We start from the raw sequence: 23,209 nt of genomic DNA on the forward strand, positions 1-23,209 counted from the left end.
CACTCGGAGCTCGGCATAACCGACCTCTCTGTCTGTCTTCTTTTTAACGGCGGTTGAGAAAGCATCATGTGTACTTTACGTTTGTTTTCTTATGTTATTAATGCATCTACCAATTTCTTTATGTGCGCTTTGTATGCAACATTCTATATTCTCAGAGATGAGACTCTGCTAACACAAAAACCTTTCGGTTTAGAATCTTTATGCGATATGAGTTGCGATTCATTAATTTTCACATATTTTGTTGTTAACGATGAATTTGTTCTCCAAGACCATGGAATTTTCTATGTTGCATTTAACAAACGGATTTTATTGCAACAAGGATGGATCACATCCTGTGCACTTCACCCTTTTTCCTATCTACTCATCCAAAACTTGTTTTTAACCTTGATGACTACAACCAGCTTTGTGTATGTGCATTTACTGTTTCCTTTAATCATTGCTTAAACTTGATAATTTTATATTGTACTTTTTTTGGATTTATTAATCAAAGGTCAAGATTGTTGAAACTTGCACTTGGCATTGAACCAATTATTTAATACTAATATTGTGCCACGGCATGGCAATACAGTGGGATATTTTGCCTGTAGTAATGAAAGAGCTTTTATCTTTCTGAAGCAAAAAGTCAAAACCGCATTAGTAGATAAGTACTTTAGTCATTGACTTTAATCCGTAGGTTGCAATGAAAGATCGAAAAATAAGGTACGCGTAGGATAAGATCTGAGAATAATAGTATCTTATATGAATATTACCTATAGGTAATATAAATAATATAGATAGATTAAGTTTTTTGATTGAATAAACTGTATAGGTATATAGTAGATTTCTATTAATTGGATAACTATTTCCGAAGAGTTGGCCAAATCATGAAAATCCTGCCTACCCCCTCCGCCCCAAATTATCTCCTCGGGACGTCCCTGAACCAGATCTTATAACACTTTAACAGAGGCAGAGTTGTCTCCGCTTCCAAGAGTCAAAGTGCCAAAATGTCTTCGTACACAGCCGTTCCTGGGTCAAATTGTTTGTAAGCCAAATATTTGCCCCCTGTCGTGATGGCTGTGTCGAGTTGGTAGCGCAAAGATTGCGACGACGAAGTATCCGAATTCGATTTTCTTTCCCCAATTGTTTCTATTGGTATATTCTTTCCTTAAAAAAGTCATAACTACACAAAACAGTTTAACTGGTTTTTCGTACTGTAACTTAATTTACAACTGTAATATACAGGGTGTTAGTAAATTCGATGTAGATATTTTGAGGTTTGACTGAGGGTGACAAATACAAGCATTTTGACATAAGGAATCCGTGTCCGGAAACGCAAGCATTCGGCACTACGCGTCCTTAAAGTTGCGCGCTTTTGCGCCTGAGATTTAACGCCCCTGGATTTTTTCGTATGGAGTCACATGAAAAACAAGGTGTACGAAACAATCTGCCCGCACCCTCCGGACCATTCAAGGAGTTTTCGAAAAAATGAGACAGTCCATCGCTCGTCGCTGCACGGCGTGCATTCATGTGGGGGGAAGAAATTTTGAGCAATTCTTGTAACGCCTGCTATTAAATGCTTCTTTTGTTTCGTTTCTTTGAAAAAATGTCATTGCTGATCATTTTGAATTTTACTTCGCCAAGTGTAAGCACTTGGTGACCGACAGGCCGGTGCGGTGCACGCTGAGTGGGCTACCCAGCACGCGCAAAAGCGCGCAACTTTAAGGACGCGTAGCGCCGAATGCTTTCGTTTCCGGACACGGGTTACTTATGTCAAAATGCTTGAATTTGCACCCTCAATCATACCTCAAAATATCTACATCGAATTTACTAACACGCTGTATATTAACGGAAAATTGTCGCACATGATCCATTATTACATGATGTTCTTTATCAAAAATTTTCCGTATCAATAGCAATCTCCAGTCCAGTACGAAAAACGGTCGGGCAGATGAAGAAAATGTCCACAAAAACTAGGGTCCTGGTTTGGAAGTAGCGCTAAAAACAATGTCTACGACCACCAAGCATATCTGAAAATTTTGAAAAGGGTTTCAATTCGACCCACGTGTAGGTACCTGTATCAAAGGTTGTGGGTTCCTTTGATACTAGAAACATACTGGTTTGGAGTTCATTCAATCAATCAATCAATGTACCTCTTGAAAGGTTTCCTTGTAAAATGTGACGGAAACCTATCAAAAACCATAGTTGTAGTGTAGCCTCATTCCTACTCTGCTCTATTTAAATGCCAATAAATAAACTCATGACTACTAACATTGAAAAAGGGCGGATTGAAGGGTCTCCGCTCTCTGCTTGGCCGTGGCGAACTGTTTAATTGAAACTATCCATTGCAGTTGCACGATTCAGAAATTAAAATTGAAATCTACCGCCATCGGTGCGACAATCAATAAAGTACTCGCCATTCAAGGGAATGCGTCAGCTCACTAACAGTGCATTGAACAGCGTCGGCGTCGCACAAACGCGCGTGTTATACACGATGCTGCGGTGACAAATAACACATGGCTTTTTAAATTTTATTACCTACAGCAATGCATAACAGTGAAAATGGTGCTTCTGCTGTACGGCATCGATCTCCAGAGGTACAATCTCCAGAAAACAAGGAACATTTCTTGGTCGCGGAAAAGAATGAAGATCTTCTGCAATGGAAGGATATGCCTAAGCACCTACAGTTCAATCCCTACATATTTACGGGATATCGGCCTCTTTTGTCCGTCTGGGGATGTTTAAACAGCCTATTTTATCTACATAACGAAACTATCAATATTTTTACTCACGGTAAGGAGATTTTTGCACTGCTATAAGTGTCCTACTTTAGTAGATGTACCCCAGTTTCGCCAATTTTTTCTTGCTTCCCTTAGTTGTTTTATTGCACGTTGTATAGAGAAAGGAACATCGGCAAATTGAAGTAAAAATGATACATTCACTAGAAAGGATAAATTATACAATCTTATCGAGGGTCGAAGCACCTCTAGTAAAAAAAATCCTACTCAAGACAACTGCAACATTGTTGTTGTACTTGTACCTACTTAATGTTATAGTATCGTTGATATTTTGCCATTTATACAAACGTATACAACGCCAGTTACTATAATTTCAACTATTAATTTAACTTTTAATATAGATCACTACAATTTGCTATAGGTACTATAATAAAATAGTAATTTCCAATTAGAATAATAAAAATCATTACCGATGGCCTACATTCTACAATGATACAGTACGTGTGTAAGTGCTATATATTTTATAGAACAAAATTATTATTTGTCCGTGTATCGATTGCATTAATCGCATTAGGAACTTGACACCTAATTACCATGGAATTACCTACATTTAAGTACTAATTTATTCAAGAGTGGTCTAGTGGGCATAGATTAAATAGATCGAGGTAGGTACCTGCTGGATATTTCTGCTTTGCATGCATAGCAGGTCTAGCATTGAAAATTTTATTTTTCGCGTGTAAATGTTCAAATAGAAACCATCAAAGTGTGCGTGTTTTACGAATATTGTTCGAAAAGCTTGATATAATCTTATTAAAACGATATAATTAATATTTTAATGCACGTCTACGCACAATTGGACCTAAAGATTTTACGTGCATAATTTTCATGCAGATTAGTAAGAGAAAACACCAACAAACTCAAGGAAAAGGGAGCATTAAAGACCAAGGAAAACTATACAATGGGCGGTAGATAGTATTCCATTTTATGTAACTAAAGTAAATAAAAATTTAGGGTTTTATGCCCACACGGTTTGAATAGAACAAAATTATTTTGTAAGGGCATCTAATTTCAACGGAAGATTTTATTGGAATCAGAATAATTGGCGTCACAAATCTCATTCAGCAACCAATTCCGCAGTAGTTGTTCAAATAGTCGTTCCCCGTATGCACTGCTACTAGTTGACTATCAATTTGAAAACAAATACAAATGGTAGTTTGGCACCAGTAACGAGTGCACATAAAATTTGAATCAATTGTCATTAGTTGCACCTGAGATATTATCAAAAATTTTAACTAAAGCCACCCTCAAGGGTTGTACCATTGTGTACAAGGTGGTGACTTGCGTATCGCAACATGGGGATTTCAATGTATAATTCATAATATGCGATTATTGTTTTGTTATTATTATTTTTCAGCAAACATGTACCTATTAAGGTGTTTTGTAGAATAAAATTTTTTATGCCATTCAACCGTATATTAGTTTTCAATTTTAAAAATTTTTAAAAACGGAAAATTGGAAAAATACAAACTGCTTCTTTTTCAATAATCTGTGATGCCATGGAATTTTATAAAACAAAAAGTAGACTCTTTTGTTATTTTTGACATCACATTTAAATTGCTTGTAATAGTAACTTCGTTTATAAAATTTATTACATAAATTAAAAATGTATTCATTATCCGAGAAAAATGAAATGGTTTTACGCGAGAAATAGTGCTCGTCAAGTTACCGCTTTGTTTGGTGTAAAATATCCAGAGGCCAATTCCAAGTCTATTACTACTATTACCTACGCGCGTATTCCAAAACTGGAAACTAAAGGTACATTGCTTAATAACTGTAATAATGTAACGACGCTGTTCAGAATAACAACGAATATGAAGCAAATGATACCACCTTCAACATTTTAGCTTCAATAACTGAAAATCCAAATTCAAATTTGCGGTAGATCGCATCCAACATAGGTCTCTACATAGCCGTGTTTTCAGAATTTTACAAAAGAATAAATATCTGTCATACAAATTTCAATGGCACCAAGGACTACGTAAAGGCGATTGTGACAGACGAGTAGCGGTAGCTTTCAGTTTCGAAATTATATGGAAAGGTGTAATGATGAAGAATGTCACAAGATCCAATTATCAATTAGCAGCAGTTCGAAATGGATTGTATGACTAGAAACCCGTTTTTAAATTTGGTCTTTCTTTATGTTTAATTCGCTGTTCTAAATAATATAAATACTTTTTGATAGAATTTGATTTGATTTATAGCAAACATTCCATGACACGACGGATATTGGCGTAGTTTTTGTATTATAAAATTCCATGGCATCACTTCACAGATTATTGCAAAAGATGCGAAAAAAATTGAAAACTAATACCGTTGAATGACGCTACAAAAAATCTTAATACATTTTTGCTCTAAAATAATTTGGGGAGCCAATAATCGCATTATTATGAATTTTACATTGAAATACCTATGATGCGTTACGCCAAGTACACCGTAGATATTTCTGTCGGACATTTATTAAACATCCTGTATACGATTGTAGCAAATACTAAAAGATCAGTAGGTACATTTAAAAACTATCTGGAAAAAAATTCTACTGGATATGAAAATGCTATTAGTAGTCCATGCCCATTTTAAGGTTAAATAAGCCCGGGGAAGGCAGGCTTGTCTCACAAAATGTGATGTCAATTCAAGAAATGTGCCCATCTGCTCGTCTGCTCGTCAGTTGCATTGCGCTTTCTTTTGAAAACTCATGTTTCTGTTAAAGTTAAAAAAATGCTGACCTGTTTCTCGCGAGTTTAAATGTTGCAAAATGAACTTATCTATGTCAGATGCGGTTCAATTTTGATTTTTTTGATGTTACATACTTGATACTGACCTTTTTGTTAGTAAAAACAGGCGTTTTAGTTCTAAAATATTTGGCTATTCCCATATTAGCTCTACTACAGAAAATTGTTCTATTTAAAACGCAGTACATTTTAAATTGTCTTTTAATTTTTCAATTGATTTATCCAAAAATATACCTACAGTTCAATATATTTAAAAATACAAAAAATAATAATTTTACGAGTTACAGGTATACCTATTAAACTAAATAATATTCGCTTATTCTCTATCTATTTCGACCTCTCTTCACTTTTTTTGCTATAGAAACTATAACCGAAAAATATGAAATAATAAAAATAGATACAGGTGGTTTAGGGGAGGTTCCGCATATCGGAACGAGATTACCGCTACATATTAACCAAAACTACTTCTATAACGGGTGACCAAAAATGAGTGGCGATCGAGTCGCCTTTCGACGATATCCCATGTACCTAAACAAAAATTCAAAAGGTGACTCGACAGCAACAAATTTTTGATCTTTGTTCTTCGCCGAAATCTTTTTTGTAACCATCCAATTCTCACGATTTCAACTTTTTAGTTTCACAGGTCAAAATCTATTAGAAACTGCTTTTCCCCGATTGATCTTGTAACGGCTTAGTTACATTTACATGACCTAGAAAGCCCTCTTTTAAAAGTAATTTATTCTGGTAAAAATTTTACTGTAACAATTAATTTTTGTAATGAAATACATAATTATTACGACGGCTAGCTCAGTAATGAATAAATGATCGATTGCGAAAGGTTGGTTCTTTATCTCTTTGATGATATTAATGAACTTAAAAAATCACTTCACAATTATTTAATGAGGCAATCGTAACAATATCTTTGGTTTGGGTTCACTTATCGTTCATATAAAATATATAACTTGGTTGGCGGGATAAATTCTCGTAAATCGATCTCTTCAGGAACATTAAACTGACATTAAGTGTAATTTTCTTATACAAAATCCTCAAAAAAATTAAACTCTTGTCATTTAAAATTCAATTAATTTACATTTATCAATGCGTTGAAATATTCTCCAACAGAAAACTGATTTTCTCCTTTGGACGGTTAGCAAGAATTTGAAACATTGGATGGTGGAACGACTGTTTGGTTACTCGTGGTAGGTGAATCTCGAAAGATGGTTGACGAATTTGAAATTCCCAGAACCATAATGTTCAACAGTATGCAAATGAGCAAAATTACCCTAATAACGAGTTTTTAGCACAAATGAATTGTCTAACATTTTAACCGGTTGCCGTTTTATTTATAATTTTATTATACGAGCAGATAAAATGATTGTGTTTCGTTACATAATTTATTAATCATAATTTTACTATTACTTTGCATAAACAAATCAGATGCACAATTTTGATTAATAAACTGTTTTTTTAACGTAACTTCCCACTCCCAGAATACCGCAACGAAATGTTTGCACCTCAGACTCCAACGCTTTCGTGGTAAAAATTATTTGAATACGAGCACCTTAATCTGATTGTACAATGATTCGCAAATATTCACGTACATATTTCATATTACAACTTAAGACCTTCTGCAGAGACACCTCTTAAAAGCATTATGCGGGTCACTGTAATTGAGCGCAAGCCTGCTGAGGGCCTAGAACAAAGAGGATAATAAATAAATAATAAATAAATGAATTAAAAAAGTACCTTATTAGCACGGTTGAAAATTATACAGGGTGGTGCACGGTAAGTAGGAACATAGGGATTTAACATGGGAAATTAGTTTTATGCAAAATCCTGTTCTCCTGTACAACTGTAGAGTTTAAAGTTGTTCAGAATTAAAAGATGCATACAAACCTGTTTTTACATGTTTTATTAAGCTTTTCGAATACTCGCAAATTAGAGGATCATTCTTTCCCAAAAGTTCCTCAAGGATATGGAGGGTTCACTTTGCAAAGATGCATAGATACTAATAAAAACAACAGAGCGGATATTATCAGATGGATCATTGTGTCATTTAAAAATTTGTTGATGCCTTGAAATGTGACATTGGGAAGTAAGAGATTTTATTTTGTTTTATAACACGAGCGCGAACTATTATTTTATCACTGATATTTCTCTTCGGCAACGCTTTTACAACTAACTTAGGCACAATTCAATTGGGTGCAAGCTTATTGGGGCCCAGAACAAGAGAGAAGGATAATAAATAAATAATGCAATTTATTTTTATTTTTTAGGTATACCAATTGTTTACATTTTATTAACAATTCCCGATATGAGACGATGGACACAACCAGATTTGCGCTTCCTAACTTGGTGTCACGTTGTCGGAAGTATAAGTCCTTGGGTGGGAAGTTTTGTATACCATCTATTTATGAACTTGGAACGAGGAGAAAAGATTTACTACAGACTACTTCAATTGGATATGTTGGGCATTTGGATATGTCAAAGTTTTGGTAAGTTAACTCAGTGACGATTAATATAAAAGTATAGGTATCTATGTCACAACTATTGGATCTATACGTGGCTATTCAGTGCATATGGTCCAGTGTTGTTTTCTGCCTCACGTGAGACGGTTTTGTAACTATCACGATATAAAAAAACTACAGTTCTAAATACAAGGAAGGAACTAACAATAAATTTATAACGGTCTTAAAATGTATCAATTTATTACAGTATTTCTCACTTACAATTTATAACACAACACAAGCGCATCGAAGTTGGAACTAACTCGAAAGACAATTCCATTTGTTTATATGTATAGCAAACAACATTCTTTCTAGAATGTTCTTGAGTGTTCAATGACGCTTCAGAATGTTCTCGAACAAACACGTAATATTTCTCGGAAGATTACGTCACATCCGCTTTCGTTCTTTATCGCCGATAACTAATCTTTCATGTCTATCGAGATTTCTGGAATATTTGCTACGCTAGCAAAGAGTACCTACCTCATCCTTTCCATTGGGCCCTCAGCAACAAAATATTTAGAAATGGACCTTGTTAATCATTATAATAACTGCAAGTGTTACCCATCTTGTCTTTCTGAGAACGCCACAGTAAACAAGTAAATTAGGAAATTTAAAATGATTGCAGTAGTTCCTCTTGAACTGCAAGTTTTCCGCTTACTGATAAGTCATACTACACCTATAAGGATTCACGTACCTAACACGATACCTTTTAAGTATTTTCATAAGTATATAATCATTGATTAATGGGGTATTAGTCAATGGTATAATCTACTTTTTTTAGTAGTTGTAACTATAATAATATGATCGCAATTTTAGTTCAAGGATAACAATGACACATTTTTTTTCTTTTAGGAGCAATGCCAATGGTTATGGCCACAACATACTGTCTTCCGCGATTATTGAGATGGTTCAGTGTATCATCATACTGCCTTTTTAGCCTGTGGGGCTTATATAAAGTAAGTCGATCCGTTACTGAAAATGTCCTGCCTACCCCTTTAATAGTAGGTACATACCTACACTTATTGATTACATTATCGTCCTCACCTTCATCAATTAAATTTCCGGAAATGTCAGTGGTTGATACTATAAATATCGTATCGACTTACGACCTACGTATACTCTCGCAAAACAATTATATGACGGACCTTCTTAAGGGTGTATTCCACTTAAATTTTAATTCTATTTGACGTATGATGGGTTGCATAATACTTACTTGTAATGAAATGGTAACGAATTAACAAAGATTGAAGAATTTACCTGCCCAACCATTGTATAAAGTAAACAAGTAATTACGTTAATTTACCCAGGTCATTAGTCATTGTGAGGAATATGCATATACCGGGTGGTGCCTAGCGCGACGCAGCATAGGGATTTCAATGGTAAGTTCTTTATAGTCAGTTACTAGCTCCCCTAATTATTTTAGAGCAAAAGTCTAACTAAGTTTTTTTAGAGAAAAAAATACTGAATCTGTTCATGCGATTACTCATAATTTTCCGTTTTTCAAAACCGTAGAAATCGACAAAATAAAAAGGTTCTTTTCACAATAAATCAAATATGCCTTGGAATTACCTAAAAAAACAGCTATCACGTTTCATTATTTTCCTTTGGCGTATATTAAATTTATAGGTACTTGTTTATAAATTAGTTAAAGAACTGCAAGTGCAATAACGTTCAAAATGACCGTCAAAACCATCAGGAAAACGACAATACATTTTGGCTGCAGTAGCGGAAAATCCGAATATAAGTTTAGGAACAAATCTGCTTCAAATCAGTTTTTTTTCTTCGATTATGTAGGTACTCTGATTCTCTCTGATAAACAAATAGTATCTGATGCAGATGCAGCATACATTCTCTAAAAAAACATTACCCAATTGCCACTTTTTCTTGCATCGGATAGTTGTAATAACAGAATTAAATATGAAAATCGTTCGACGTCAAACAACCATAACTTAGATGCGATGCGCTTGTAGTTTGTTAAAAGATTCCAAAGCATTACTGATTTATAAAAATGTAATTTTTTATTTTGTCGATTTCTACGGTTTTGAAAAATGGAAAATTATAACTAAAAGTATGAACAGATGCAGTATTTTTTTCTCTAAAAAAACTTATTTAGACTTTTGCTCTAAAATAATTAGGGGAGCTAGTAATTGACATAAAGAAATGACCATTGAAATCCCTATGCTGCGTTGCACTAGGCACCACCCTGTATAATTAAACATCGATTAGAAAACGCAAATCATTGTCACAACGGCTAATCTTCAATAATTTCACTTTTCCCAGTTTTTAATAAGTATATATTTTTTTTAACCCAGTAATTACTCCATGAATTGTATTGACCCTATCTGGAAAATAACGCATGTAAGCGAATAAGTACCTATAAATTAGATATCTTTAAAAAAATGTACATTTTTTTAGTAATATTCTAGATGTGTTACAAAAAATCTCTTGTATCACAGTGAAATTTTAGGGATGTTACAACATTTCGTCTAATTCGGGAACAACACAAAATAAATGAGCACTAACGCTTTTTACGCAAATTATATCTCTTTCCGAAGGATGCTACAGGGAAATAATCTCAAATTTGTATCACACTAAAATTTTAGGGGTGTTTCAAAATTTCGTCTAATTCGGGAACAACACAAAATAAATGAGAACTAACGCTTTTTACGCAAATTATATCTCTTTCCGAAGGATGCTATATGGGAAGAATCAAAATTTTTTCACACTAAAATTTTAGGGGTGTTACAAAAAACGTCAGAAATGACGCAAACTTTTAATTCACCCAAAAATAAATCACATTTTCCGTGTGAACTCTATTACCCAGTATATTATGGAATTATAATACGTTCTACTGAATCCGGTTTCTTTTTCTAAATTAGACCCGATAAACGCAACAATGCCGCTAATGAAGTCAGGCCTGCCGTATGATGTGTTGCCTACTGTACATTTATAAATGGTGAATGACTTCACTAAACGCTACAAGTTTTCGTAAAAAATTTCGAATGAATATTTCGTCTAAAATTTTTAGTGTGAAAGGTTGGTCGATGGCTCTATGGTTTGCTAATGTTTTTTCTGAACGCCATTTTTCCTATAAAAGTTCACTTTTTATTGGCAGTGCTCTAAAAAATTGTTTTTTTCTTAGATATTAAAATTTTGTTCTGTAGCATACTTTTTAAATGTATAATTTACACAAAAAAATTAGTCTTTCATCTCATGTTTTACAGAATTGAGACGAAATATAAATCGCACTATTTTCGCATAAATGTTGCACTACTGGATTACACCCTTAAGTAGGTATTGCACTTTTTTTAGTATTTTATAGACAGTCTATTTAGTAGGTTTTTGTCTGTAGCCTTTTACTGCTATCAAAGAGTATACCTATAACGAACGTTATACTCTTGGTGCTATGGAGCATTAAATTTCAATTTCAATTTTAGACACATTTTGCTATGGTATTTTAAAATATTTGTGGTAAACGCAATGCTAATATGCGCTTTTATAGGTGGGTAACTTTTTCGGGAAATTTGTGTAGAATTGAAATATTACATTAATCACGTGAGGCTAGGAGGCGGTTGGGGGGGCTTGAAAAAAACACGAAATATCACAAGGGGGAGACGGGGTACGGTATGATAATCACGTGTATTTATGATTTCGCTAAAACGCGAAACCTGCGAACCTTCAGGTCTGTCTGGACATTTTTATGACTGTCCTTAATTTTCCATAATTAAATCAGAATGTAGGTCTTTATCTGTACTTACAGACGCCAAAATGTATAGTAAAAACAAGTGTAATATCTATAGGTATTCGTATTCAGGGTGGCTCCTTCAGAATTCTTAAAATAAAGATGTGATAGTAACACCACCGGATGGACGGACAGGCGAACTGCCTACAATAGTTCTTTTTTTATTTGTTAAAAATGCACAACTGTAACCATTGTGTTAATCCTACTAGTCATAAATTGGACAAACATTGCAAAAGAATATCTAATTTGAAATATTTCTAGGCAATGATCGCCATATCACCATGGGAAAGACGTTTATGTTTTCTGCTTCCGTTTTGCATGCGAATCGTACTGTGCATGTTCCGCTTTTACAATTTTGGCGGAGGAGATCCGGCAGCGCGCACCCATCTCGTTTTACAGGTTTGTATAGATGACAATACTAAACTGAAACTATAACCATTTTTTTCCATGAAGGATCTAATTTCCCTCGTAGGAGCAGCAATCGGTGCAATGCATATTCCCGAAAGATGGTTCCCAGGTTGTGTGGATATGTATTTGAACTCTCATAATATTATGCACATTCTTGTCGTCACCGCGGTATATTCCATGCATGTGGCAACAATGAGAGATCTGGCATGGATGGACCAAGTAAAATGCAAGACTATGCTTTGATTTAGTTACTCTAGTTTTTAATCCGAAAACGTTTGCCTAATCTTGTTGAATAATTGACTCTCGTATTTTTAGACTTCCATTATAACAGTAGAAGTTTAGGAAATTAAATGCGATATTACCTAACAATCTCTTCCACAAATTACGCACACACGTACATGCTATAAATATAGTCACTCAATTTTTAGCGCGGGAAGAGAAATTTTACGTGATTTTTGTGCTCCATATACTCACTATTTCAAAACAGTTAGGAGTGTGTAAACACAATACTGTTAATTAAAAAAAAATCCTCTCCGCCTATTTGAATATATGGAACACAAACAAAATTTATATTTAGTGTATAATAATAGTGTAGTACAAATTAGCCATATCTAGAAGTATAATTTGAGTGTGATTTGTTTTGAATTTCTCCTCAATTATATAATAGTCAATACTTTATAAATAGTCGATACCATATACAGATAGGACTAATGAGTTGGTCACTCATTTTTGGTAGGTTCAGCAAGCGGGAATAGTTAATTATTATATGTGCGGAATCTACATGTTATGGTACTGTCAAAATGCCATAAGTAACAAGTCAATAATGAAGTATGTAGGAGGAGTACGAATTACCTCCAGGTTTAAGATTCCAAAGGTTTGCTGAATATGCCTAGCCTAGGCCTGCGGTGATAGACTTACCTACACTTGTAGATAAATTTTATTGTGATAATACAGGTGCAGAATTGCATAGTAATAAATTCTGACCAACTCTACAATATCTTAAAAATTTGAAGCAATATGCATGTATAATACAATTGATATGCTTTCTTTTGTAGTGTGAATTTCAGCCATTTTTAATCTTCCAGTAAAATATACAATACATACTAGATTTTCCTAGGCGGATTGAATAGGATTGCAAGAAATTGAACGATTGGCCTTAAAGCTTTTTGATCATATTGAAAATAAGACTACCTATAGTCAAGCTTTGCTCGATAATGCAATGTTTTATTATCATCAAGATTCAGCAAATATAAATGGTATAGGTAGTGCCAAAATCATCTATTCGTGCAGATAATTGTTGGATTATCTTAATTGTAAGACGTATATGGCACATCATTTAAATGTATTAATTAACTGCATTATGTCTCCTAACCTTCCACCTGTGTACCTAAGTACTGGAAATGTGGTAGAGTTACAATTGTCGCCAAAGAGGTGTTCGTATTTGTAATGAACAATTGGAAAAGGAAGCAGGACAATTTTGCCCAAAGATATACAATAAAGCCAATTTATTCAACACCAAAAACTCTTCCAATAACGATTTACATGCGACGGGTTAATATAGGTAATAAGGATAATGAACAGACGAAATGACTGCATTGCAATCCTACACAGAATACACCTACTATTTTGTTAATGCACTAAATGAGTATGTTGTGTTATAACTTCTTCTAAACTGTTTATGAATTTGTGTGTATCACGTAATTAGGTACCTAGTATAAGTTTTGCAAAACTACTCTATTTTTTGACTGATTGGTGTGTAGTGAAACATTTTACAAATAGTTAAGATTTCCAATGAATACTTGCATTGCAGTTGTTACATTTAGACGGTTCTAGTCTAGAAATACGTATTTACATAAAAGCTTCATTAAATTATTCAATAAACGAGGTATTATTATCGTTTTATTTAAATTTTGTTCACAATCCCATATCACAGTAGGTAGTAGATTAACACGTCACGTGCACTATAATTTATTCCCTCAAAATCCACGAACCGAAACTAATTTGTGCTGCTTTTGCGTTGATTTGGCCTTCAATATTAACGGAGAAATAGAATTTTTAATCGGAAGTTAGGTATATATCACCATTACTTATAGAGGTTGATTTTACATTGCACTCGTTTTATACTGATTTGCGCACCAAATTAAACGTTCTGTGGACTGTCTGTCAAAATTCATAATAATACTTACGGATTAGAATCTGAAAATAAAGCTTCATACCGAAAATGAATGATCTGCTAAAAGCATATACTGTGCGTTTCTCGATGTGTCCTTTATTTTAGGTACCTACTTATCATTTCTGCGCCAAATGCTCTTAATAGAGAATTGCTCCTAGCATTTTCATACAAGGCTGACATGTACATTTGAATTAATTTTGCTATACAGTTTAATATTAATGTGTTGGCTGGTTTTTTTCTTGGTCGGTTCTTTTTTTCCCACCCTATTTTTACTCGGTGACCACCATTTTCAAAATTTAGTCTTGCAATTTCCAGCAGAAACTTCCGTTTTTAAAGCATGTTTCGTTTTACATCTGTATCTCATCCTTACTCAGGTTAGTAGCACACATCTTGTAGCGACCTTTTAAAACACAACGTACGAAGAGTCGTTTTTATATTCCCGGACTAGACAAAGAACTAGAGCAACAACAACAATTTCAATTTATGTTTCTAAATAGTTCCCCTGCTTTTGAATACAGGTATAACACCGTGTCATTAACATCTTTAATCCAGTATAAAAATATTCGTTTGGTTTTTCCTCAAAATGATCCTCAACAGTTGCTATAAGTTCGTCATTGTCCCTAAATTGTGTCCCCTTAGTGTTTTTTGAGATTCGGGAACAAAAAATAGTCACTGGGTACTAGATATGAACTGTTCAATTTCTTCGAAACCACAGTCAACTACGGCAGCTTTTGAAAGTCTGGTTGTGCACTGGTGGATTGCGTGGAGCAACAAGACACCTTGCGTCAGTTTTGTGCGTCTCTTCACTTTAATAGCATTTCTAAGGCGATGCATTAGGTTTGCCTCCCGTTACCGTACTACCCTATTATTCATATAATCAATCAACAAAACTGCCGTATTTAAAAATGGTATTGCTTTATGAATGTAATACGACTTTGTTTTTAGCGCATTTTACAAAAGGAAAGTGAACGCTAATGTCCACACTTTGTCCATCTGTACCACTACTAGTCCTCCAGTTAAAAAATTAAATAAATAATTATAATTAATCTTGCAAATAAAGACGTTATAGAGGGCAACTCTCCTCTGAGCAAATTTTGAAGTTTATTTTGTTAAGGAGCAAGAAGAATCACGCGAAATGTGTTTTCCAATGTTATTTTCTCATGTTTCTCCGAGCACTTGCATAGGGATTTGGTACAAAAATCAATGACTTCAAAATAATTTATCTTTCTTCTTAAATAAACAACATTTTAACATGTACATATTTTATATACCTAAGTCATCAAAATCGTTAAAAAACTGCACCATTATTTTACTCTTAAAATATGTTTTGTAATTATAAAACTAAACTTTCAACAGTAAATATGTTTAATTTTTAGTAAAATAAACGTTTTGTACACTATATTAAAAAAAAGTCACACCTAAAATGTAAAAGGGAGGTATTTGGTAACATTAATAGCAGGTGCTCACAAATATATAACAATCATATTATAGTGGACTGTAAGATTCTGCCGTGTAACTTTTAACTCGCGAAAACCATAAAGGTGGGAATCGGTTTCCAATTACATCAAAGTGACAAGTATTCTCCATTCCATTCTTATAGCGTGTATACACAGAGTATCCGGTCCATGCAAGGCGAATGTGCCTCTGTTTCTTATAATCTTGAATTTGCATCTCCTAAAAAATAAAATATACATAAAGCAGCGAACTTTTTAAGTACAGCATATCATTAAAATGAAGAATTGTTGCTTTATGTTACTTTGAGGTATCCATTTGGTTTTTTTACATTCAAACTTTTTTACTTGAAAAATGTTCAGAGGTGTGGTGTTTTATAAAGTTGTAACTTCATACCAAATGGAATGTTTCTTGATGGTTGTCCTGAATAACATCCCGTTTCTTATGACGCCTGTATCCAAAATTACTCTTCGTTTTCTCATTACGATACACAATAATAGTTACTTTATCATCTTTAAGCCTGTAGTGACCAGACAAAATAGTTGGATTCTTGTACGCTCTGTGCTTTAACTGCCCTACACATGTTGGGGGTTCATCGGGAGAGGTTAACATTAGAACCATACCATCAGGAAAAAATCTGAAAACAAAATAAGCGAGGTGCTGCACAATTAGTGATCAGATACCGTAAATAACGATAATAAGCAACGATATGCCAAGGCCGATAAAATTGATCCTGAAAGCTGTTTTCCCCTGATCGAATGTAGGTAGTTTTGCCAATATAACAGCCATTAAACGACAGTTTGGCTGAGTCAATAAACATTTGTCTCCATGATACACAATTTCTAGGCAAGGAGACATTAATACCCCATATCCTAGAGCCAAAAGGTCGATTACAAGTTCATTTGAAATTTCTACTGAACCTTGCACAAGCCAAGCGCCATATTTCCGAATCTCGACAACACAAATAAAAACCACAGCATACGAAGGAACACATCTCCAAGGATCGCATATCTATGTCACTAGATACAACCCAACGAAAAATGTACAACAAAATTTCCAGAGGCAAAGCAGAAATATGGGCGACCTAAAGGTAAATGAGTAAGAAACTAAATATTTCTATTGAATTACCTTTTGCTCATTTGCAGGTGTGCAAAAAGATGCACTTTTCAGCATTTTACGTTGAATGTGATTATACAGGTCCTTGATCTCCTTCTCATCATTACCACTACTACTATGGTCTTCATACACTTCAGTACGAACAGCATCTTAAATCACACAATTTTAGTATTTTACTTACCCAAATGGTAAATACTTTTAACCGTTTCTTCAGATTCTGATTTCTTAGAAACCTTTTTGGTTCGCGTATGAAGTCGAAATTCAATATCGGGCACCAGCTGTACAGCGCGCCTATAAAATTGAATGGCTTCATATAATTGACCAGATCGTTCCATTTCAACACCGTTTAGAAATAGCCGCTTTGCCTACAATATGTTTTGGTTAGTAGGCTGTGGGTCATCGTAGACAAGTTGTACCACAATTTCAGTATCTTCTTCTGCCTGAGAGGACTCCTTTGTCTTTTTATACTCGTGATTCTTGTACATCTCGAGTTCCTTCTTCCATGTATGTCTAAAATTCTCCAGCTCATCTTCCACTGACTGGAACGTCAATTATTAGGATTAGTAAATTAGCTACTTGAAGCATCTTTAATTTTAAAATCAACAGAATTTTACAACTTACATAAAGCAATCTTCGATGTATTGCAACAATTGGAGGAAAAAAGTTCTCAAATTATTACACGATATCCAGATTTTTTTTATATAATATATAAAACATACCATAAACATTTTAAATGGTAACCCTCCATGTGTTAAACATTTTTTGAAAACTCTTTGAAATCCGGTTTCCAATTATGGAGTATTATGTTGAAAACTAGTCAAAAGTGTTTTTAAAAAAGGGAATTAAATTGTGCGGTTTTTTGAGATGAGGGCGCTAATATGTTGCCTCCGTGTAAAAGGTAATTCAACATATACAGGGTCTTTCAACAGTGCGTCAGTCTTTCCTAGCTCATACTTACCTGGTAAAAGATATAAAAAAACCTTTTATGCAAAGGTCAACTATAGATTATTGCACATCTACAAAAATTATTATTATTGATTCGATGTCAGTTTTTAACTTCTTAACTTTAAAATCAAGGTTGCTACAATTTATCCAAGTGGGGCTGCTTATAGAGAATTATTCGGAAAAATTAATAATTTGGTAACATTGACAAAAAACCAAATAGTGAATAGGTTTCCATGTAGAGGTTAAAAATACCGCAAAGTTAGTGAGAAAACTTGCTAAATTGTTAATGGAACGCCCTGTATATTTTTCGAAATGTCAATAGATCTATTCTTTCCGATTTTAAAAATTTATAATGTGTATGGTGGTTTAGTACTTATCGTATAATTAGGTACAATTAGCTTGACAATTAGGAAACAATTTATAACTACTCACAAATAACTAATTTAACATTACAAGAAAATTTAATAAATTAATTGTTTGCAAACAAAGAACAAACTAATTAGAAACGAGTATGGCTTCATGGCGGGTCTGGTAATCATCAACTTCTTGCAGTGGTATGATGGTATATCACTATGAGTTCGTATCGTCGTCACAATTTTCTCACTATGGGGAGCTCAGCGTCGTCGGTTGCTTCATTATAGGACAGCTCGGCTTTGTCGTTGTAATCCCTAACTATAGAACAGCTCGGCGTGGTTGTCATCTTGTCTCACTATAGAACAACTCGCCTATCTCGGCTTAATCCTACTGCTTAGGTACTATAGGCCAGCTCGCAGCAGAATCAAATCTAACGCATGCACGAAACCTTATAAAGCCCCGAATGATAGTGGGGATAATTGTTTCGCATTGCGTAAGGGAAAACGCTGTGTTGATTTTAATGATAATTGTGGTGTGATGCCTATCAGCTACCATATGTACCACCACATGTTGAAATTATTTGCATCTTCCTTCGAAATAACATAGATCAACTTTACTTTTTAATATTTATTTTAATAAACAAAATGTAACCAACATTTACAAAAGTTGGATAATGCCGGCTCGTGTGGTGTTAAAGCTGAACTGTGGTGCCAAGGGTGCAACTTTTGTATTTCAAGTTTTTTTTAATAGTAAACGCGCTCTATAAATACACTAAATATTTTGATCAACCCTGTATAATTAAAAATATTACTGCCTAGTAGAACCTAAAAACTTTTGTTTACACTTTTTTTGATATCTTGTATATTTTCCCCGATAATCTACCGTTTCCAGACTTATTCGCGATTATTTTTCATATTTATTTAAAAAAAAATTTATTTTTAGAACCTCATGGCCTAGATTCAGCAAAACGCTGCTCTTCCATCTACATGACAAAACAAAGAATATTTGTACAGAGTAAAACAACGAACGAATAGTGAAATGATGAATGAACAGATTGAAAGATAAAAGATAATACGAACAGGAATAATCAACAGCAACACGAAATCAAATTAAAGAGTGAAATAACAGGCCAAACAATTTGTTAAATATGTTATTCTCAATAGTCGACAACGGGCGGTGTCCGAAATTTATACCCATAATGCGTTGTGAGCACCGCAGTTTACCCAGGATGCGATAAGTGTAAATGTTTCCGATGAACTGGTAAAAAAAATGAACCAAAACGTGTTGTGGGTATATTTATGCACCTACAACCCGAAACTAGTACTCATATGCTCTTGTTTCCACATTGTGGGGGTTTCATTGGTTTGATCACTTCGCATTGCTTGTACGAATTAGCCATAACAGAAATAATATCACTTACTTAATAACATTTATTACGCAACGCAACATGGGCAAACGAAAATACCCACATTTGACTTCGAATTATGGGTTAATAAAGATGTCTAGAATGCGTTTTGGTCTATGCTTACAGCATAGAAGAAATTGCAGAGTTTAAAAACCGAACAGAAGCGTCTGTATTAAATCAAATGTTAAATGTACAGTAAAAGGTCAAATGTTTCAAAAAGGGTAAACCTCAATGTATATATATTATAATTATTTAGGGACACAGAAAATTGCCATTGTCTTTACCTGTGCCAATAAAGATGAATCTTCCTCATCCTCAGAAGTAGAAGACTCCACACCATCACCATCATAAGATTCTTGACCAACAGATCCCTGATTTGAAATAAATCCTAATAAGGAAGTAAATAACTTTTAAGCATACCATTTCTCCTAGAGATACTGTGGATGATTATTAAGAAATAAGCTCACGATCAGTGTATCGTATAATTATTTTTCCGAAAGATTGTTTTTCGGAAAATTTAATGTCCATGTTTTGGAAACTGCTTTGGTAATACCAACACAACCAACAAAACAAAACATTAATTTGACAGAACACGATTTCTAACAGTTGGTAGTATTCTATAGGGTGCGTGAGTATTCTCGGTTTGTGGAGAAATAAAAAATTACTAATTTCTTTTTTCTGTTTTTATATATACCCGAACATTACTATCTCGCATGAAAATTTCGGATTAGTCAGTTTCCAGTAAGAAGTAGTTTGAGGGATGGACTATTGTGGCTCCCACAATAGTTGCTTTTCCAATTTGAAAGTTCACTAAAAAAATGGTGGCAATGGTTCAGTTTAAAAGTACCATTATAAGTAATTTTGGAGAATAATCCGAAAATTATAAACAATTCAAAGAATCGAGACCTCTGTAATTAAAAGAATTAGCAGAGTTTGAAGCATATGTAGACAAAAATCCACCAAAATGCACTTTCTGAGTCCATTTTGTGATGTATTTCCCAAATGCCATTTGGATCCCCTTTTTTTTTAAAGAAATATCTACTATTTTGACCCCTTCTACAAATTTACATTTTACGCCCCATACAGTTTCGTAAGATACATGAACGCGGAGAGGTTGACAGTTTTATACCAATTTACATTTGGAAATGTGGGAAAAAAATGGAAATACCAACTTTTCAAATTCTTTATTTTCAATGGCCAAGACGTAACTTAAGAAAAACCCAGCCATAATGTTAACAAATAATTGATTACATAAACAACCCATAGATAAATGTTTCTTTGAATAACAATGAAAAACTAAGAACTACATTTCTGTTAAAAAAGAATGACCAAATGGGTATCTTGGAATATTAAGAGTGCTGGGCTGGGATTCTTTAGTCCATAAAAGTGAAGCCCAAAGTACTTAATTGGAATAAAAAATTTATTGAAGAATCTAACTATCAAATCAAAATTAAATACATAATTTATAATAATAAAGTTTACTTCTTCTGCTGTTTCTCGTCTTTATCTTCCTTCTTTTTATCTTTGAGATTACCAACAGCCTGGCGGATAGCTTCAGATTGTGGATCAACTCCAGGTAAATTTTCTAATACACTTTGCAAAAAAGCAGGATCATTCATCACCTCTGAATAATCTTCATCACCGTCCACTTCCATTGGCTCATCCTTTTTCTTGGAAGAGCTAGATTCCTCTGCAAAGTAACAATACACTACCTACAATCAGTCTCAATTTGATACACTTACGAGCATCTTGCATTGACATTTGCATAGCAAATGCAATTTGTTCTTCTTCAGTCATGTTAGCAAAATCGACCGGTGGAGCGTCAGTAGGAGCTGCCTCTCCTTCTTCCATTGACATTGCTAATGCTCTCTCTAGCAAGGCCTCTTCATTAGGTTCCTCTCTAATTGGAGTTGCTTTAACACCGCCATCTGCAGACAAAGTTTCCTTAGCTCTTCTAGCTTCGTCTTCTTGACGTTGACGTTGTTCTTCCATTGAAACGCGCAGTGCCTAAAATCATTCTACTTCATCTTGACTTGTAATCTGGCAAAGTTACCAAAGCTAACTCAGGGTCTTCATTAGGATCAATTCCGAATTCGAAGGCAGAAGCACCCAAACCGGCACCTCCAGTACCATCCTCCCCTTGAATAATGGGAGATGAAATGAGAGCATCTGATAAATGAGGACCTGGGGGAACTGTAACTAAATGACTACTGGTACCATCCTGCAAAGCACTGTTATGGAATCGACACCTGCGAAATGAAATACAAAACATACCTTTCCGTTTAAAGTATTGATAAAGGTAGTTAGAACTTCCGTATTCGCTGTATCTTCCCCAAAGCTAATTACGTCGACATTTACCTTCTCTTTTTTTAACTTTTTAGCTAATTTTACCAATTCCTTTTCTTCCGCAACAACAGGGCTACCGACAAAAACAACAATGCGCATTTTATGATTTTTACCTTGACGATGTTTTAAAGCTAACTGCAACAACACAAAAATGGTGAAGAAAGGCACCTAAAAGCTGTTTTCATACTTACATGAGCAATTCTGATGCCGGTGTGGAGGTTAATATTCCCTTCGGGCAACACGGCATGCAATTTAGATAAAATACGTCCCACATCACTTGTTAAGGTCGCCAAGACTTCAACGCTGCAATGAGTGCAATCAGTATCACAAAATAGTCAAATGAAATCGTACTTAGCCAGTGTAAGTAAGCCGACATTGTTTTCTGGATTCGAACGAGTTTTAGAATGGCAAACAACATTCACTGCATCTTGCTGGGCTTGTAGACGTGTTGGCAAGAAGTCTCCATTTCGCATGTAATCGCTATTATCAACACTACAACAACAAAGGAACAAAAATGTTGCAATGTCATGGTAAAATAAGGTTATTGGTTATTAAGATGTGTTGTTGCTTTTACTTACCATATCATGGTACTTTCAAGCACCATTTTTATGCTTATTATTCGGCTTTAATTTAATATTCAAAAAAAGAAGATTAAAAATGTTAGTTCTTGGTGCTATGCTATGACTTGGGATTATAATGGATGTGTCTACTCACGGCAGGTGTGGAAAAATGAAAAAAATATTAGTATTAGCCACAGCCACCCATACCCACGAGCTTAAAGTACGGAGTACCTCCAAGTCCTACGACTAATATGAGTAATATGTAGGTTTGTGGTCCTGGTTTTAAAACCGCCACAATTATGCGCAGTAGATATGATTCCAACAGATTCTTTCGATGCACTACTAGTTGGAATAACTTTTTCCTACATAAATGCAAACAGTTGGCTTACAGTTTGCAAATCGTCGAACCGATTTTAGAATTTATTTGTAAATAGGATAGATGACATTAGAAAAAGAATAAATAATGTATTATGTATAGTATAAACTCGGCAGACTAATAATTTATTTCTATAGTTTGTGATAATCCACCTTTATGGTTAGTCAACACACCTTTACATCTGAAGCAAAAATATGATATGCCCTGTATATAACCAATCGACCGTTTTGCGCAGATGCCGAATACTAAGGGATTTTGGTAACAAAGCTAGGGGAGAATGAAGAAGATGGCGACGGGGGTCGACGGAAGGCAGCCCGGTTTT

At 34.4% G+C, this 23,209-nt stretch overlaps 3 protein-coding genes across 3 annotated transcripts; 1 reads left to right on the forward strand and 2 right to left on the reverse strand.

The window, feature by feature from the left end:
- The first annotated feature begins 2,207 nt into the window (after nt 1-2,207).
- On the forward strand, nt 2,208-14,049 carry LOC116162792 (progestin and adipoQ receptor family member 4). The gene is made up of 6 exons (XM_031476506.1): nt 2,208-2,271; nt 2,328-2,769; nt 7,780-7,998; nt 8,863-8,966; nt 12,014-12,151; nt 12,206-14,049. The coding sequence occupies exons 2-6, from the start codon at nt 2,523-2,525 to the stop codon at nt 12,401-12,403; spliced, it is 906 nt and encodes a 301-aa protein (XP_031332366.1). The 5' UTR covers nt 2,208-2,271; nt 2,328-2,522; the 3' UTR covers nt 12,404-14,049.
- Nucleotides 14,050-15,537: 1,488 nt separating this feature from the next.
- On the reverse strand, nt 15,538-20,162 carry LOC116163800 (F-box only protein 9). Its single transcript, XM_031477928.1, has 9 exons — nt 20,026-20,162; nt 19,890-19,976; nt 17,318-17,440; nt 17,098-17,266; nt 16,914-17,050; nt 16,706-16,869; nt 16,469-16,657; nt 16,182-16,422; nt 15,538-16,007 (listed from the first exon to the last, which is right to left on the reverse strand). The coding sequence occupies exons 1-9, from the start codon at nt 20,026-20,028 to the stop codon at nt 15,819-15,821; spliced, it is 1,302 nt and encodes a 433-aa protein (XP_031333788.1). The 5' UTR covers nt 20,029-20,162; the 3' UTR covers nt 15,538-15,818.
- An 845-nt stretch (nt 20,163-21,007) lies between these two features.
- On the reverse strand, nt 21,008-22,689 carry LOC116164648 (26S proteasome non-ATPase regulatory subunit 4). The gene is made up of 7 exons (XM_031478846.1): nt 22,530-22,689; nt 22,303-22,443; nt 22,143-22,254; nt 21,880-22,086; nt 21,659-21,826; nt 21,348-21,612; nt 21,008-21,295 (listed from the first exon to the last, which is right to left on the reverse strand). The coding sequence occupies exons 1-7, from the start codon at nt 22,553-22,555 to the stop codon at nt 21,084-21,086; spliced, it is 1,131 nt and encodes a 376-aa protein (XP_031334706.1). The 5' UTR covers nt 22,556-22,689; the 3' UTR covers nt 21,008-21,083.
- Between the last annotated feature and the right edge of the window lie 520 nt (nt 22,690-23,209).

The sequence above is a fragment of the Photinus pyralis genome, unplaced genomic scaffold (genome assembly GCF_008802855.1).
Source record: "Photinus pyralis isolate 1611_PpyrPB1 unplaced genomic scaffold, Ppyr1.3 Ppyr1.4_LG2, whole genome shotgun sequence".
NCBI classification, from domain to species: Eukaryota; Metazoa; Arthropoda; class Insecta; order Coleoptera; family Lampyridae; genus Photinus; species Photinus pyralis.

Excerpts from the sequence above, each read along its gene's own strand:
- LOC116162792 (XM_031476506.1), top strand. The coding sequence starts at position 2,523 with ATGCATAACAGTGAAAATGGTGCTTCTGCTGTACGGCATCGATCTCCA. Across the intron at positions 8,967-12,013 it reads GCCTGTGGGGCTTATATAAA|GCAATGATCGCCATATCACC; the intron begins GTAAGTCGATCC and ends AAATATTTCTAG. Across the intron at positions 12,152-12,205 it reads GCACCCATCTCGTTTTACAG|GATCTAATTTCCCTCGTAGG; the intron begins GTTTGTATAGAT and ends TTTTCCATGAAG.
- LOC116163800 (XM_031477928.1), bottom strand. Across the intron at positions 17,267-17,317 it reads AAGAAGATACTGAAATTGTG|GCAAAGCGGCTATTTCTAAA; the intron begins GTACAACTTGTC and ends AACATATTGTAG. Across the intron at positions 17,051-17,097 it reads ATCTGAAGAAACGGTTAAAA|ATGCTGTTCGTACTGAAGTG; the intron begins GTATTTACCATT and ends GTGTGATTTAAG.
- LOC116164648 (XM_031478846.1), bottom strand. The coding sequence starts at position 22,555 with ATGGTGCTTGAAAGTACCATGATATG. Across the intron at positions 22,444-22,529 it reads CTTGAAAGTACCATGATATG|TGTTGATAATAGCGATTACA; the intron begins GTAAGTAAAAGC and ends TTGTTGTTGTAG. Across the intron at positions 22,255-22,302 it reads GGCTTACTTACACTGGCTAA|CGTTGAAGTCTTGGCGACCT; the intron begins GTACGATTTCAT and ends CACTCATTGCAG.